Here is a 17,888-nt window from a genome sequence, read left to right as displayed (position 1 = left end):
TATTATTTTCTTCATTTTATAGGCCAGGGAGCAGAGCCAGAGAGCAGTTAAGTAATTACTCAGCATCACACTAGCTAACTGTTGTGTGGCAGAGCCCCCTCAAGCCCCTGCTCTGCTGCCTTTCAAAACCCACACATTAGTTACATTGTTAGTAAATAGCTAACCTGCAATTTTTTAAGCCAGGGTTAGTCTGACTGCAAAATCCATGTTCTCCCCATCATGCAATACTGCTTTTCTCTATTTTTTTTAAGATTTTATTTATTTATTTGACAGAGAGACAGACAGCGAGAGAGGGAACACAAGCAGGGGGAGTGGGAAAGGGAGAAGCAGGCTTCCTGCTGAGAGGGAGCCCGATATGGGGCTTGACATGGGGCTCTATCCGAGGACCCTGGGATCATGACCTGAGCAGAAGGCAGCCGTTTAACCAACTGAGCCACCCAGGCATCCCATGCTTTTCTTTATTTTTAATATTATGCCTTCTCCACTTTCTTTAAGGCAAGCATCGGATGTAAATTTGTACTGAAATAACAACGTGTAAGTAAGTACATGATTTCAGACAAAAATGTCCTAACATAGCTTTTCACCTAGAGTCTTTTCTCCCCACCTACCATCCCTTGAATACAGTTGCAGAGTACTACTGGAGTAGATTTTTGAAACACAGACTCGGTCATATCACTCTCCTGTTTGTGAGCCTCCCAATGTTCAGCTCCCACAGGATTGAATCCAAACTCCTGAACCTCATACATAAGGCCCTTCATCATCTGCTTTGGGCCACTGTCTTAGCCCCATTGCATATGCACTGTGCACATATCCCTCTCCAAACATCACACACACACGCGCACGCACACACACACACACAATACTCCCGCGATGAGGGATGTCTTTGCCACAGCTCTACAATCCATGCCCTTTCTTCCTTCCTGGGTTGGCACCGAGTGTTTTTCTACTTCTTTTTCAAGACTCAGTTTAAGTATTACCTGTGTGCAGAAACCATCCTCAATCACCCCAGTCATAATTAGGTCCCCACCTCTCTGCATAATATAGCCCTTGTTATAAAGTATAGTGGTCATCTGATTATAGGTCTGCAAATCACAGTAGACTGTAAACTTCTCCTTGGCAAGTATGATATCTGGTAAATTTCTAGACACAAATCAACAAATATTTCTTGAATGAATGAATGATGCAATGGTGAATACACAGTGTGATATATAATTTTATAAATTCATATATATAGACTTTTTCACTACAGTATGTATGTATCTTTATTCTTGAAATTTTTCATCTTTTAGAATGTTCATCTCCAATCATGACTCCTTACCATCCTGTAAGGATACTAAACCCATCTAACTGCCTGATCTTTTTATAATTCAGTCATTTCTTGGGACTATGTGGAAGTTGCTTCATTATTGCTAAATGCTATTAAGTCCAATAGGAGCGGTTTCCATCAGTAAATTAATTAGTACAGGTCAAATGCAAGTCAGTTACTATAGATCAAATTCAAAATCAGCAGCAACATTGACTGTGGATGTTCTCTGGATGGACAGCCTATATAACTATTATATAAATTCGTCTGTGAAATCATCACTTTCAAAATTTGAAAAACAGATGTTAGATACTCATTGAATCTGTTAGTGCCTTTAAATAAAATGAATGGTTCTCTTCTCTTGTAATCACTCGCCTGCATTGTTTGCTTAGTCATATGGGGCATTCATTCGACAAATATTTGTTGACTGCTTAATCACTGCCAAGACTTCTGCTAGATGCTGAGGACACAGTAGTGAACAGGTCTATCCTTGCCTTTAAGGAACCTAGAGACTCTACTAAGCAAAACACACATATAAATAGATCTTGTACTTCCTTCACTGAATCATATGCTTAGACAGGGTAACATAAAAATTTCTTAAGGCAGATAAATTATGTCAATAAGAACCGAGTTTGGGGTGCCTGGGTGGCTCAGTCGTTAAGCGTCTGCCTTCGGCTCAGGTCATGATCCCAGGGTCCTGGGATCGAGCCCCACATCGGGCTCCCTGCTCCGCGGGAAGCCTGCTTCTCCCTCTCCCACTCCCCCTGCTTGTGTTCCCTCTCTTGCTGTCTCGCTGTCAAATAAATAAACAAAATCTTTAAAAAAAAAAAAAAAAAAGAACCGAGTTATTTGGCTATCGGGGAGTCCATGTTTTAGAGTGTAAATGTGGGCTTTGAAATCAGCCTCACATGTCTTTGAATCTCTTCTCCAAAACAGTTACTATGCTGTTTAAACTCTTTAAAATGAGGTATATAAAATAAGGTATGCAGAAGGCATAATGATGTGCTCGATAAACAGTAAGAACTTAGTCAATTCATTTCATATTCCTTATTTTGTTAAAAAGTATTCTTTCCACTCACAATTCCCCTGAACAGTAACAGATGTAATGGTAAAATAGGTAAGCATTTTAGATTTTGATTCATTTCATGTAAAAGAACTGTTTCCAATTTGCCTTAAAGGGAGTACATAAACATATCACCTTGGGATATGTTTGGTAGAGTTCATCTACCTTTTTCAATATAATGAGATACTGTAGCATAAAGTGAAACTAAAAAATATATATATATATATATCAGCCAAACCAACAAATTACCGTAAACATAACAAGGTTTTACTTATAAAAGGGTTCCTAAAACTTAACATAAATCCTTAGCATAAATCCTTGATTATTTAGCAGTCACTGAAGACAGCAATGTGTCAGATAACTTTTTTGTCTACCCAAAGTAAAAATGGAAAATTTGTAATTACATATTTTTTTCCTATTATATTGTATATTTGCAGCCAAAAACGGAAAATGAGTCACTCTCAGACTTTACTCCAAGTCCGCAAAGTGGCCACACAGAGACATACCACTTTATCTATCTACAGCTCACTCCTGGGCATCCTTGGCCATCATAACAAATCAGGAATTACTTAAGGCAAGGAATCCATGAGGGAAGGATGAAGAATTAGCCAAATACTAGCACTCACTAAAGTTTCACACATCTCCCCGGAGGAACTAGAAATTTTTCCCAGAAGACAGGATTTTCTAAGGGAGATAGAGATTTCTGATCATACCAAACTTCTGGCCCAGCTAGAGAAGAGAGGGCATGGAAACGTGATTCTCCCAACTATTAGGTCTTGGGAGTTAGGCAAATACCGTTTACAGAGAGTCATTAATATATCAAGAAGCCTGGCTTTCTAGAAACTCTGAGCCTACTTTTAGGCAATGAGCACTGGAGTTCCTCTTCTTACTGTGAAAGCTATTTGTAATAAATTATAGTATATCTGCCAAGCTGCAAGGCCCTACACACGCCACACCTTTATCCTCGGACTTCACCTCCTACACGCCCTGTTCATGTCCCTCCGCTCACGCTGCCTGCACAGCAACTCGCTGCTCCTAGAACATAACACGCATGCTCCCAAATCCTGGCTTTGGAAACTGCTGTTTCTATGGAGCCTCCAACAAATGCCACTTAAGCTGCTTCTCTGAGTTTTGCTTGGTTAACACAACCTGGTTCTCTAAGTCAAGAGAAATGTGACCAAATTTATCACCCACTTAAACATATTTTCTGAGATAGAAAATTGTTACCCTGAGCATTAGCAAAACTATAACTACTTTTTAAATTTCACAGTAATTCTGCTCCAATCCAAATGTGTATAGAATAATGACTATTATAATGAAAAGCAGAGAGGACCTCCCATCTCCGTTTGATCCCAAGGAAGCCTAACAGAGAGAGACGGCTGATGGAATTATAATTAAGTCTAAAGCTTTGAAAACTAGTAAGAGACAATCCCTTAAAACTCAACCTATTGATGTAATATGCTGTGCACGCGTGACACCAGGATGAAATCTCATACACTCACACACACAAGAACTTAAAGACCAGAGTATAACTGCCCTGGGGACGTGTCCTCATAATGAAGTCATTTCGTCGTCAAAGCCTCTGCCATCGGTCCTTTCACAGCTCTGCTGCTTGCTAGGGAATGGGGTTCTCCAGTTACGAAGGCATCCATGGGGCAGCGAAGGCACCAGTGTTCAGTAGGAAGGTATCAGAAAAGACACTGGCAGGTGGTGGGAATCACATATTCTCTCCAAAGACTAATACAGTGATTTTATTTTATTTTTTTAAAAGATTTTATTTATTTAACAGAGACACAGTGAGAGAGGGAACACAAGCAGGAGGAGTGGGAGAGGGAGAGGCAGGCTTCCCGCCGAGCAGAGAGCCCTATACGGGGCTCGATCCCAGGACACTGGGATCATGACCTGAGCCAAAGGCAGATGCTTAATGACTGAGCCACCCAGGCACCCCATAGCTATCCTCAAATTTCTATATAACATGTATATATTGCCATTTCTTTTCATTCCCTCTGTCTACCCTCACAATATATTCAGAGTAATCCATATTATTCATTGTTACTATGGATGTAAATATTATTCCCAGCTGAGCCAAATTATGTACTGGCTACAGTGTCTTTTCTTTTTTTTTTTAAGATTCTATTTATTTATTTGACAGCGAGAGAGACAGAGAGAGAGGGAACACAAGCAGGGGCAGTGGGAGAGGGAGAAGCAGGCTTCCCACCGAGCAGGGAGCCCGATGCGGAGCTCGATCCCAGGACCCTGGGACCATAACCTGAGCCGAAGGCAGACGCTTAACGACTGAGCCACCCAGGCGTCCCTAATACAGTGATTTAAAAACCCAGGCTCTGGACTCAGATAGAACTTGACTCAAATACTAGGTCAGGTATTAGTGGTACTAATTACAAAGTCTGTGCCTTTAAACTTGACATTGAAGTTTCTAAGACTCAGTTTTCTCGTGTGTAAAAACAGCAATAGACTGTAGAGGCGTCTATTATCTAGACTTGGTATAGGAGTTAATAAATACAGAGCACTTAGTTCAGTTCCAAGTGTGCTCCAGGTTTTACTTATCATCCTCACAGCAAGCCTGAGATAAGTTCTGCTATTATCCTCATTTTAAAGATGAGGAGACTGAGCCTAACGGAAGCGAACACTGCTGGTAAAGAGTGGAGCTGGGATGCAGACCCAGCCTCTTAACCATTATGCTGGTAGGTCAGGAATTTTCTGAAGATTAATGAAACAAATCATGGAGAACGGTCAGCATAATGACTAACAGTAAGTTATTTATAAACATTAGCCATTATTATTATTAATTAGTAATAGGCATGTAGAAACTATTCACATACACAATATAGGCAAATATCAAATCCAAAAAGTATTTTGTTCATTCTTTCATGGCTTTTGCTTAAGAACAATTTATAAGAGACCAATCATGGGGCTACCGGCAGACTTTAAAAATGTCCGTTAGAAATCCTTTTACTCGCAATGTCCCCTAACCTTCCAGAAAGTAAATCATGTGCAGAATGTAAACAATAATAAAATTAGATTACCATGTTTCTATTGACAACAGAATATTTGACCACAAATATGCAAATGTAGCCTTTAAAATGCAGCCTCAAACCATAATTTTATACACATTCATTCCAGTTTACATATTTCTTGTAAATAAGATTTCTTAAAAATACTCTAGTTGGATATAACTGTATTTTACTAAATTCACATTACAGTGAGAAAAACAAATTCAGATAATTTGTTAGTGTTCTAAGCTTTGTAGAAATGATAAAACTTTAAAATAGCTTCTGATAATATAAATTTGTAAAATTGAATTAACCTAGCCTCCTAAAATATGCAATATAAAATTAAATAAATTTTAAAACGCAGAAAATTTAGCCACCTAATTCAAGATTGTATCTCTTATCATCTTGGAAATCTGATATACCAATTCAAAATTGCTATTTGAATTACCATCAGAATTCCTGAAACCCTATTTGTAGTGAGGATTCCAACTGCATCTGGTTTTATGTCACTTAAAGGCAAATTCATCTGCTTTAAGACAAGGTTAAGCTTCTTTTTGAGTTTGGAGCTAAATTTACAATAGAGAAAAACTCAGACTTAGAGCTCTTAGTTCCACTTGCTCACACCTCTTTTTCACCCTTCCCCACTCTTCATCCCCAGACAACCAAAAATAAACACTCAAACGAGCAATATATGAACTAACCAATCTTAGGCTCCCATAGACATAAGACAACCAGGAAAAACAAAGATGGTAAGAATCACTGCTTTTCAAACAAGGCCTTAATTAGGTATGTAAATAAAAATCCTTTTACTGCTATGGCCCTGAGTCCTTCCGAAGGAAGGTTTCCCAACTACTTCTCCCACTTACCCAGCACAGACATCAACACACAGCCTCGACCAAATAGAGGCTTGAACATAAATCCACGCATTAGAAATCCTTTCAGATTCAGCGCGTTAATATGGATCTAGGGGAGCATCACCACCAAGAAGTGTAGGTCTTAAAAATGATGGTTTTACAATCTCTCTAATAAGAAATTTCTATTCCATCCTATCTTGGAAGACTAACTGCCTCCTCTCAAAATAGGCTAAACGGTTAAAAGAAAGCCACAATTGGGTGTTTTCATAAGTATCCATTAGTCTCCTCCAAATCAAGCCTTAAGTGTTTAATAGTAGCTAAAATATTTGTTAATTCGTTTGGAAACATATCACTTCTAACAGTGCTTTTTTCAGAGCAACTCAAACATTCATTCTTGCTACTGTTTTGTATTTTTACCTATCTGTGCTTTCTATCTCAAGGATTTATAAAGTGTGTGAAACCAACAGTTAACTACAATAACGATTCAGAGAGGTTGGAATAGAACATAAAATACGAATAGTTGAAACTTGAAATATGAAACATGCAAACAACTATTCTAACTGAAGAACGTTTCATCTAGGAAATAAAAAAGCACAGGATTGGAGGCTGTAGATCAGTGTCTTTCTGTCTTTATCCCTTAGATGAACCATGAAAATAGGCACTAGCCTGTGAGGACAGAACCTACAAACATTGAGTCTTATGATAATTTGGCAGCAGACTTAAGAAGAAACTTAATATTCTCTGCCTCTCCATTCCATTCCCTTCTTGTTTGTTCTTCAGATGAAGTTATGGTTTTTGATACAGGAGATTTTCATGTTTTCTTAGCCTCATTATAGGGACAAGTGGTGGCAGGAAGTAAAAATTGCAGAGAGAGAGAGAGAGAAGACAACCTATATAAACGCGGGCAAAGCCAACAACTGTGTAAACTAAATGGAAGTTTTGTTGACCTCATTAAGGAAGCTCATTTCAACGAAGCTGAAGTGGAGCCACCTAGGTCTAAATCATGGCACATACAGCTAGAGATACTTGTTATGGAGGTAGGAGAGATGAGGACTATTTCAAACGTGCCCTTAAATTTAAATGAGTTTCTTGTTTTGCTTTCTTCTAATTCATTGGTGAACAGTGCTGGTTTCGAAATCAATAAGATTTTCAAAGAAGTACAAGGAAAATCTGTCACGATTATATCCCAGAGAAGCTTGCCAGACACTAGTTCACTCATTTTAAGCTTCCCTCCTCTAGCGGTGACGGAGGGCAATGAAACAGATGCATTACGGAACACGTAAGCAGCATGATGAATTGATTCACAAACTTAACAATAACCCAGAACTTGCTGATACAGTTTGCATCTAAACAGGCATGTAACATGGATCATGAAGGAAATTTGGATCCATATTTCCAAACTATATACTAAAATAAAACTGGGTATCCCCAGCGGATTGACCAAAATTCCCTTTATTCTTCAGATAATTTATATTGATATCTTCTAACTTCCCTCTAATTACCATAACCCTTGCAAAGTACATCCAGGAATGATGCCTACAAAGTGAGAAGAGTAACTGCATTTGTCTGAAATAGGTCTGAAAAATTCATTTCCAAGACCTAAGATAATTTTTTTTTGATAAGTAGTAATTTCTAACTATTTACCAGATTGACTGGCTCAGCAGATCCCACAATTATCTAAAATATTGTATTTTGAACAATTTTAGTTATGCAAAAATTGTATAAGATACATATTCTTGAATGTGGACCTGATACCAAGCCATTAAATGTGAACTGTTAGAAATAATCTAACCACTCCACATGCCTTTAAAAAACAAGCCACATATCATTCTCACAAAGCCTTCCTAGGGGGCAGTCCCTAACACATAGTCTGTTTCAACATTATGTGGTTCTTATTTTGTAGGAGACGATTTGCCAGTAAATGATGACAAAACGAAAACGCCTTACCCCCATTTCATTTCTTCATACGTAAATTAACTATCATTATTTCATAATTGCTCCTACCCATATGTATTATGGTTCCATGCAAAATGTATGCTTAGTGCAAAAATGATTTAACCTGGTCTTCTTTATTCTTAAGTTCCTCTAAATGATTGTCTTCTTTGGACTTCTCAGTGAGGAGAATGACTATTTAAGGTTTGCACCCATGGCCTCCTCTGACCCTCCTGTCAGCAGCTACCTGCATGAGGACACCGGCGCGGGGCCCACCAGCCTAGGGAGCTGTACGCGCCCCACGTGCACAGGGCGGCAGCCATGCTGCCACCTGAAGCCCAATTCCAAAAGAGAGAATAAAGGACTGCTTGATTTTTTTTTTATTGGCTCTATAAAAATCTACTAAATACCAGAATTGCTTTCCTAAAAATCATTCCAATTTCTTTTTGATCACCTATCAAAATGGAAAGAGTTTCAGATGAGAAGCCACCTTATCCAGAAATTTTTTTTTTTTTTTTGGCTAGATCAGCAAAGTTTCTACTTTTGACAGTGACCATTTTTCACAAACACTGGTAATGAATTTACTCAAAGAGTAAAATACAGACTATTTACACTTTAAAAATAATCACTGTCGGTATAAAAATTAAGATGTCTAATATCAGAAACAACTTACTTTATATTTTTTTTCTATTATCAGAAATTTCATAACATTACTAGTTTCAAAAGGCCTCATCAATACACACTGGAATACTGCACCAAACAATTATATGGCATTTAGTTTTGTTTATCTTTAAGAACTGTGATAAAAGATCACCATGGTGATTGGGAAATGATGGTTAAGGGTTTTGTTTATGGATAGAATTCTAACATGGATAATTCATTGAACTAGTGAAACTTATGCTCTAAGTTCATTAAGGTCTGAGGCTTAGTAAGGAACAAGCAAAAAATATCTGTGAAGAAATTTTTCAATAGGCTAAATTAGAAAAATACAACATGTAATATATCTCTCCATATGTTGAAGTTCTAAAATTATACATAGTACCTACATAAATATGCATAACAGCTAACAATACATAAGGATAGCCTTGCTTACATGTGTAGACTTAGGAATATATGGGCTAAAATATATATCTGCATAAAATTTACATATTCATATGTATCATTATACAGAATAATTGTAACAGTACTACGTTTAATGTGTACTATTTAATCTTTAAGAAAGTAAATAAATTTCATGTACCTCCTAATAAGGCTGTATATTTGTAAACAAGTTTTGTTTTTTGTTTTTTTTTACTTATTTGTATTTTAATGGTCATAGCCACAAGAACATCAGGCACACAATGTTATGGTTACTTAGAAACAATCCAGTCCAATGTTACATTTAAGCAAATTTTGTTATATTTAGTAACAAAAGGGAAAGTAAAATAAAGGAAATATTTCCAAATTTTCATTGCTCATAGAATAAAACCATGCAAATTGATACTGTGCTCTGGAGAACGATCAACAAGGAGCTAAAAAACACTCAAAGGTTAGAAATGTTATGCACACATGCGTATAATATGTATAGATACATACATATGCATTTGTGCCAAATAAAACCAGTCTGTGTTATAATAATTTAGTCCTGTGCAGCTCCTCACTGAGGATGAATGCTGATTCACAAGTCAAATTAGCTAAAGGGGAACTAGAACGGTAGCTTCATGGGTTTGACAACTGAAATCATAACCACCCAATAACAAAGCATATAGTGACGAAGAAACAAGGTGCAAAGTAAACAGGGAGAAGGCAGACACTCACCTTCGGTGCCATTGGGAGTCATGGAATTACTATTTCTATGAGAGTTATCGAGTTTGGGACCACTGGGGGGTTCACTACTACCACTCAGACGGCTATGCGGGCTGGTTAGATCCTGCATTTCCATAGACCTAAAGACAAGAAGCCTTCCGTGTGACAGATGTACCAAATTCATAACACTACTATTTAATGTGCTAACGACTTGACACCTTTGAAACACATTCACACAAAAGTCCCATTGTATCTATTTTCTTAGACTCCAAATAGTTCATCTTACTTAGTTTTAACTTCAGTCATGCTTTCATAACATGTGGCACTCAAAGGTGTCGTTTGCCTTACCTATCCAACCAAACATTCACATGGCACTTTGAAAATCTTTTTTTTTTTCTTACACAGCTCATCAAATCACAATGAGACAGTTGCATCTATTTTAATTTTCAAAGAAAAAAAAATGCAGTCACGCTTTCTTTATATTAAAAAAAGAGGCATGATTTTTGTAAAAGAAATACGTAAACAGGTATAATAGGAAAAAAATCACTTTTCTATGGAATCTGTTTCATCTAATAAATTAGCCCTAGGTACTCCCTTATAATTTACCACTCAATTGTAATTTAATGGGTCTCCAAACCAAATAAAACACTTGAAGCCTATAGTGTAGTGACAGGGAAAGAGATAGTCCTGATGCATGTGTTTACTCTGGCAAACTGCTTAATTGTTCCTCTGTTTCCCTTGAAACAAATGCAGCATTAGAACATTACGATGTCGGCTCACTTGTTTGCTTTGTGGATTACATACAGCGTGCCCAATTGAAAAGGGATAAGGCCAACATACAGTGAGTCCCTGCGAGCATTAGCACTTGGAATACCTCAGCTGTCACTTATTCAGGGAAATAACAATTCTACTTCAATGCAGCAATTTTGCATTTTTACCCTATAAAAACAGTTAAGTCCTCCCCCACCAAAGTTCTCAGACTCAGTAGTTACTTATTCTAGAAGATTATGGTATAGAAGCCACTCCTCACGGTCACAATTGCAGGACTAGCCATTTATATTTAATATTCTATTAATAGGAGGGGCTTTATTTAAAGCGACTCAAAACACACCTAGATACCCTTCTGCAATTTTTTTTAAAAAAAATCTATGGCCCATTCACTTTATTTTAAACTTCTGTGTTTTTCTTAAAAAAAAAAAAAGAGGAGGGGGTATTAATATTCCACTGAAGTGAAAACTGTTTCTGCCCCCCCCCCCAACCAGGTCAATAAAAGCTAGTTATTTTAATTTAGAGGTTGCACTTAAACTTACTGTAAATAGTTTTTAAAACAGCTTAATAGGAACCATGTAACTTCTAAAGTGAGTTTTTACTTCCCCAAATCTAAATCCAAACTAGAAATGGCTTACAATCCAACTTTTCTCTCCTAATTCACATTACACATTCACAGTTTACCTAACACCAGAAACTATAGCCCATAATCATTTTCAAACCCGGGCTCCTATTCCCTTTCTACATACTTAACATTTTCTACAAGCGCACACACACACACACACACACACACACACACACACACACACAAATTGTTAAGTAATTTCCAACAGAGGCTGTTGCTATTAATAGAAATAATTAAGAAATCCTAGACAAAAATAGATATGGGTCACAGAAAGGTAATCTCCAAAAATGTCAAATATCCTTACCTGCAACTTGAGGAAACAGCAACATCTGAACTGGTTTGAGATGTTTGCACCTGTGATCAGGGGTAAGAAATTAGAAGCTGTTGTTACTCTGCTTCAGTGTCAGCTCTTAATTATACAGAGCACATGGCTGAGAACGACAATGCTCTCTTTTAACCAAAAGAGAAAAAGGAGGATACTGCAGCAGTGAAAGGCATATTGTCTTTAAGTTGAGGTCTCCACTGTTGTTTCCTCCTGCAGGTCTACCCTCCTCCTCCCCTTGTCAGGGGGGAAGGCAGCCAAATGACGGGATAGTGATTCATCACTGGCCTATGACAGCTGCAAACGGGATTACCCCTCCCCCAATCAACATGCAAAGCAGCCTTGCCCAGGCAGCTTGGAAAAGGTGCTTGGAAAAAAATAGCTATTAGCAAAATGAGTGTGTTTCACAGCAGTTCAAGAATTAATCCTCCAGCATCCTCAGAAGATCTTTCATCTTCTGCTATCCCCAGCTGAAATAGAGTTCCCGCCCACCCCTTTGACTCCTGACAGTTTCTTATCCTTATCATGATGGTTTTCTCCCTATATGTACTATACGCCATTTGACATCTACCGAAACGGCTTCTGGGCAACTTTCGGGCAATGCTGGGCTGACCAAAGATGGTAAAGGCAAGTTTTCAGACCCAAAAATCACATCATTGAGCGATGTGCTCATTTATTCATGAGAATTTAAAATTCAGCGAATGCTTGTTTGCTATTGCCTGCTGAAACAGAAAAAGCAGTTAGCTTTCCGTTTAATTTTCTGTCGTTTGAACCAACCGAGAGAATGGATAGCTTAATAATCAATTCAATGTCCCAGTTAGCCAGCATTTTGGTGCCTTTTGTCTCCAGATGAATCAACTAAGTTAACGTGCAGGCTTTGCTAGTCCCTGCCCTTCCTCCAGAGGCAGTGCAAACGACCAGCAGGTGATAAACTCAGGTGAGGGTGGGCTGCTGGTTGACAAGCTCAGGCTAACGCCTCCCAGGAAAGAGCATTCTGAAAAATGCTTAAAATGACTCAGAATTCCAAATCTTTGATGTGCATTTTCATTCAACCTGAACTGACATCAATTAGGGCTACAGAACAAAGATGAGAACTGAAGCATCTCAAATGGCATTAAAGTAATCCGACCGAATATCTGCTATTGAGTCCTGTTATTTTTTAATTATGATTCATGAAATTAAGAAATTCTACCTTTCTGGCAAGAACAGCGCATTGTCAAAGTCTGAATATCTTGGTGTAAGATTATGTGAAATTTCTAGGTACGTGTTTCTAGAATATGTGCAGGACGAAAAATAATTAAGAGACGCCTAAGTGAAAATGCAATTTTAATGCCTGCCGATATGTCATTTTGTGATAGCAGGCGTCCGCAGTTTTTGCTAAAAGTAATGTTCTCATGCAAGATTAAATGTTTTCCTTTAGAAACTGCAGCAATCTACCCCAAGGATAAATTTCCTTCCCCCCCCACCCTTTTTCCCCCCTGCTTTTATACACCTGGAATAAATTATAGGTGAGAACTAACTTAGTTTTAAGAACTCTCTTGGCCCAATTATGGGAAAGAGTACGTAAAACACACTTTCTGTTAAACGTTAAAATACATTCCTATTTTAACATTGGCTAGATAGTATAATCTTGGAAATATAATTTTAGTTTCATTGTGTACTTTGAAAGTTTAATTATACTTATATTTGTGGCTTAACCTATCATTAATTAAATTTCAAAGTCAAACTTAAAAATGAACTTCAAAATAAGGTCTTAGGTCAAATTAAAAATAAGAATTATTCTAACACATTTTCTCACTAAAAAAAATGCATTTGCACAACAGCATTTTTTTTTTTAATGCTGGCCTGACTCAATCTCTACTGTACTTTCATACACTACAATTTTTGAAAGTCCATATTCATGATCTTCATTTCATTAAGTATACTTCAGATATATTCTTTTGTGTCTCAAGGATTATTTAAACCATGTGTTGTGTGTTACTGTATTTAAAAATGACTCTTTAATCAAAATAACTTTAAAACAACTAATCCTCACTTAGGCTGGTCAGCTGAATCCACATCGTGGTCCAGGAAAAATAAATCTACTCTCAAGAATGCGAATGCAGACAACAATTAGACACAGATGTGAGCAAAATTAGTTACAGTTTACAAAATGCTACACTTCACATGCTTTTAGTTTTTTATGTGTAGTACAAGATTACAGTCCAGTAAGGAAACATACTCTTAATAATGACTTATCTGAAAAGAACACCTATTTCTGATTGGTGTTGATTTTCTCTTATGTTTGACAATATCTCTGGAAGTTTCTGGGCTTTAGAGGTCTAAGAGCATAAGGGGTTTCAAAAATCATTAATTAGGCATATTCCTATTCAAAAAGAAAAAAAATATTTCATGGTTTTCAGAAAAATGCTGTTAGGCATTCAGTAAACTCACATTTTCTGCTTCACATTGATAAACTTAATATGTTTCTTGTCTTCTTCTAATCTGGTATTTTTAATTCAAACGTTCCTATGAGTACAAAAATATTTCCCATAACATTACAAATAGTCATCTTCTATTACAATGAAGTCACTTCACTTTAATGCTTTTTAAAACTCTTTGCTAGAGTACCCACAGCAGCATACTGAGAGTTGCAAAAATACAAAGAGAAAAAAAGATAGAACTTTGTAGAATTTAAATTCAAGAATTCTAAACTAGTAACTTTGACTTCTGATTAGTTAATGAGGTCTTTTAAGTTTGCCTTTTTTTCTAATTAAATTTATAATTCTTCACAGATGTAACTTTTGTTGATGTTCAATTTGTCTCTCTCATTTTGTTAAACCTCACATAGTACTTCGCCAATCCATTGAATAGCCACATTAAATCTGTTAATACCATGCTCTTCAACCCCAGAAATTATTTCCAGAAGGCAAACTTGCTTTGAGAGATCATCAAACAAGACTTAAGGTACACATTTTATCACATTTTCCCTACCACAGAGCTCAGGATGCAGAGCAAAATTCATGACTTTTGCACTGTTTATTATACTTTGCTAAATTACAAATCAAAAGCATCTGACAGAAGATCATGTATGAAGCCAAAAAGTTAATAATGTTCTGTGAAAAGTAAACTGTAAATGGAAAGGGATTCTAAATCTCAGCAGCACAGAGCAAATAAAATGTAGGTACTTGTCTAAATTATGGGTTTTCCATAGGCTTTTTTGCTTGCTAGAAGCAATTTTTATAAAATGACTATAATTTAAAACTTTTTTCCCCCAAACTAAAAAGAAATTTTCAAAGTGAAAGTACTGAACTTATCTAAATAAATAGAGTTGGCAGGCAAGCTGGTTTTGCCCAACCACAGATCAACCTGAGTACTCCCAAATTTGAAAGACAATGGCAATTTTCTAATCAGAATGTATTTTATAAGAATGAGCCTTAGGCATAAATCTGCTTTTTAATCAGAATATATTCTTGCTAAAATTTTTCTCAATGAATATTTCTAACTATGGTGTCAATGCTGTAATAAAAACCTGAACCTAAAATCAAAATGAACTTCTAGGAAGAGGTAGATGTCTTTTACATGTTAACACTTATTTCCTGCTTTATCAAAGACTCTATAAAATGAATGCTCCAATACTATTACTGATTTTAATGTAACATGCTGTATTTCAAACTTCCTCGTTTGAAGAAAATGACAAAATCGAGTCCCCGTGAAAACAAAAACAAGCCTTTAAATGACACTTGACGCCACCATAGTTTTAAAAGATTGTTTTCAAAATTAGCATTCATTCAAAATGTTGAATGAAATACCTTTGCTATCTGATTAAATGGAAGAAGGGATTTTATTCTCCCTGCAAGTGTTTCTCCTCTTTCCATTGTATTCTAATATGACTTTTTGCATTCAAATGAAAATTTTCTTTTGAGAAAATCATTTATCATATCTACGAAGCTCATATAGCAGTTGACTTCCTTTTGGCACTCAAAAACTGAACAGTGGCTCAATTAGGCTTCTCTGTCACCGTGAAGAATTTTCAGGATTGAGAACCCATGGCTGTTTGCTCATTTACTGAACACTCTGGGCCTTAGGAGAATTCAAGCAGCGAGAAAGTCAAATATCAAATATTTGATAATGCAAAAAAAGCATGACTATTCATGTATGCATGTCCTCAAACCTCCAAACGGTGGGCGGAAAAACTCACAGAAGCCTAAAATAAAACCTATTCCGAAAGACACATAAAAAAAAACCACCCCAACCCTATAAAACTACACTTTGGGCTTAACTGCTAAACTTTTTGTACCCCTTGTCATTGTAAGAAATGCAACATAAAAACTCTTGTCTAAATTCAATGACAGGTCTGAATTTATTGAATTCTTGCAAAAGTTACTTAAATGTGTTCAAAAATTCCTCCCAAGAAATATAAGCCCATGAGTCATTAGCAATATACTGATTTTGAATGACAAATACTTTAAATGGTCGTTCAAAAGTTTAAGAATCTTGTTTTAAATTTCAAGGTCCAGTCAAGTCATATGAAGTGTCAATAAGGGAAAAAGTATATTAATTTAGCAAATGTTTATTATTTCACCTTTTGAAGATGAGCCTGTTTAATATAACGTTTGGGAAATTTGTTTATTGAAGCAAAAGGATTTCCTTCCTTAAAAAGTGGTATCAGTTGATTTTTGTTATCTGTTGTCCTTTCAAAATCTTAATTCCTTCCTCATTTTCTCGTATCAACCAAAGTTGCGGAGGAAAAGTTATCTGTGTTGCAATGGAGAGCTACATATACGTATTTTTCGCTTTATTCAGTATCACAATAATATTTGAGGTTTGTGCAGCAATTCAGGAGCGATATGAAGTAATCTCCCTACAAGAATATAGCCGTGTGTTACATTTATATCGATCACAACAACAGTAATTGTTAACAATTAATTTGTAATTATCTCTTAATGATGCTAATCGAGCAGATCATTTGGGGGTTAAGAATTATACTTTTATGATGGAACCCTGTGGCTAATCACGCACTACGTACAAAGTGTCAGAATCGTGCCCGTGCCCTAATGTTTTTATTCCAAAACAAATCAAAACAATACTAAAAAGCGCTCCTGTTATCTTGGGCTTTGCCCACAGGACAGCTGTTGTCAGTCACTACAATTTTTCAAACAGTCAGCTTGTACTTACAGCGCTTACATCTGCTGCATCCACCAGTTTAATGTGCTCCTTCGAATTTTCTGGTTTAGCAGACCTCCATTCCTTATGCAGTTTTGCTCCTGGATAAGGACGCGTGAGGGCTTTTAGGCGCTCCCAGTGGAGCCCGGCGCTGCTGGAAGCGGGGCGCCTCTGGAGGGGGAAGCCCGGCCGCGGGGACAGCCGCCTGGCCGCTGCTGCAGGCTCGGGCTGCCGAGCGACTGAGCGAAAACGCTTTCCCCAGAACGAAAACCGCCACAGTGGACGGCAACAGGAAGGCTTAAAGTCGGAAGTGGCACTGCAGAGTTTCTACCTCGCCCCAAACTCGGAGCCATCAGCTCCCACCGTTCTGTTTAGTGACCGCTTTGAGCCCCGCGCTCTTTCCCCACCAAACAGCAGCCGCAGATAGCATCTGAGAACCCTAGACAAAGAAACAGCAGAATCTCATCCCTCGATTTGTTTGCGCAGCCTTGTAGGTCTGCCCGTGGAGCCTCGGGGCTTTTTTTGTTTTTGCAACGCAAACCACAGCTATTCTCTTGTTCTAACCTTATTGGTTTAAATGCAACAATTGAAAGGAGCACTGCTCCGTCTGACTCAACCTTGCTGCTCAAAAAAAATTTATTATGTAAATGAACGCGCCCCATGCTATCTGAATAAACAGCTGTGTGAGAATAAGTTCTCTGAGACACTGTCAACACACATCTCCTGCTACAGCAGCTACCAATTACGAGCTTTGGGAGTAGTTACACGTTATCTTTTATACTTTTCCAAAACTTTTTTCAGGCCCTGAAACTTGGGGAATCAACACTTTTCAAAAAAAAAAAAAAATTTTTTTTTTTTTTTTTTTTTTCCGAGTGTACCAACTAACAGGTCTGGGAAAAATTTTTTAAAAATGAGAATGGCCATTTATATAGTAAGTAGGTAAAGGGAGAAAACGAGCAAACGTGTAAACTATTATCAGTTTAACAATGAAAGCCCAAATGATGATTCTGCAATGATTTCTAGATGGCTAGTTTTACAGGAACATTTTTTTTTTTTTTTTTTTGGATATGAACCAGATAG

At 37.2% G+C, this 17,888-nt stretch overlaps 1 protein-coding gene across 1 annotated transcript in view; it reads right to left on the bottom strand.

Moving 5' to 3' along the window:
* The window catches only part of EYA1 (EYA transcriptional coactivator and phosphatase 1), a 168,323-nt gene extending 151,197 nt beyond the window's left edge, over positions 1-17,126 (bottom strand). The window contains exons 1-3 of the mRNA XM_078072305.1: positions 16,821-17,126; positions 11,646-11,695; positions 9,961-10,088 (exon numbers count right to left, since the gene is read on the bottom strand). Coding sequence (XP_077928431.1) covers positions 9,961-10,084 — 124 coding nt within the window. The 5' untranslated portion in view covers positions 10,085-10,088; positions 11,646-11,695; positions 16,821-17,126. The remainder of the gene's footprint in view (positions 1-9,960; positions 10,089-11,645; positions 11,696-16,820) is intronic.
* Positions 17,127-17,888: the final 762 nt, after the last annotated feature.

The sequence above is a fragment of the Halichoerus grypus genome, chromosome 5 (genome assembly GCF_964656455.1).
Source record: "Halichoerus grypus chromosome 5, mHalGry1.hap1.1, whole genome shotgun sequence".
In the NCBI taxonomy this organism is placed as follows: Eukaryota; Metazoa; Chordata; class Mammalia; order Carnivora; family Phocidae; genus Halichoerus; species Halichoerus grypus.
This window is presented reverse-complemented; position numbering and strand designations above follow the sequence as displayed.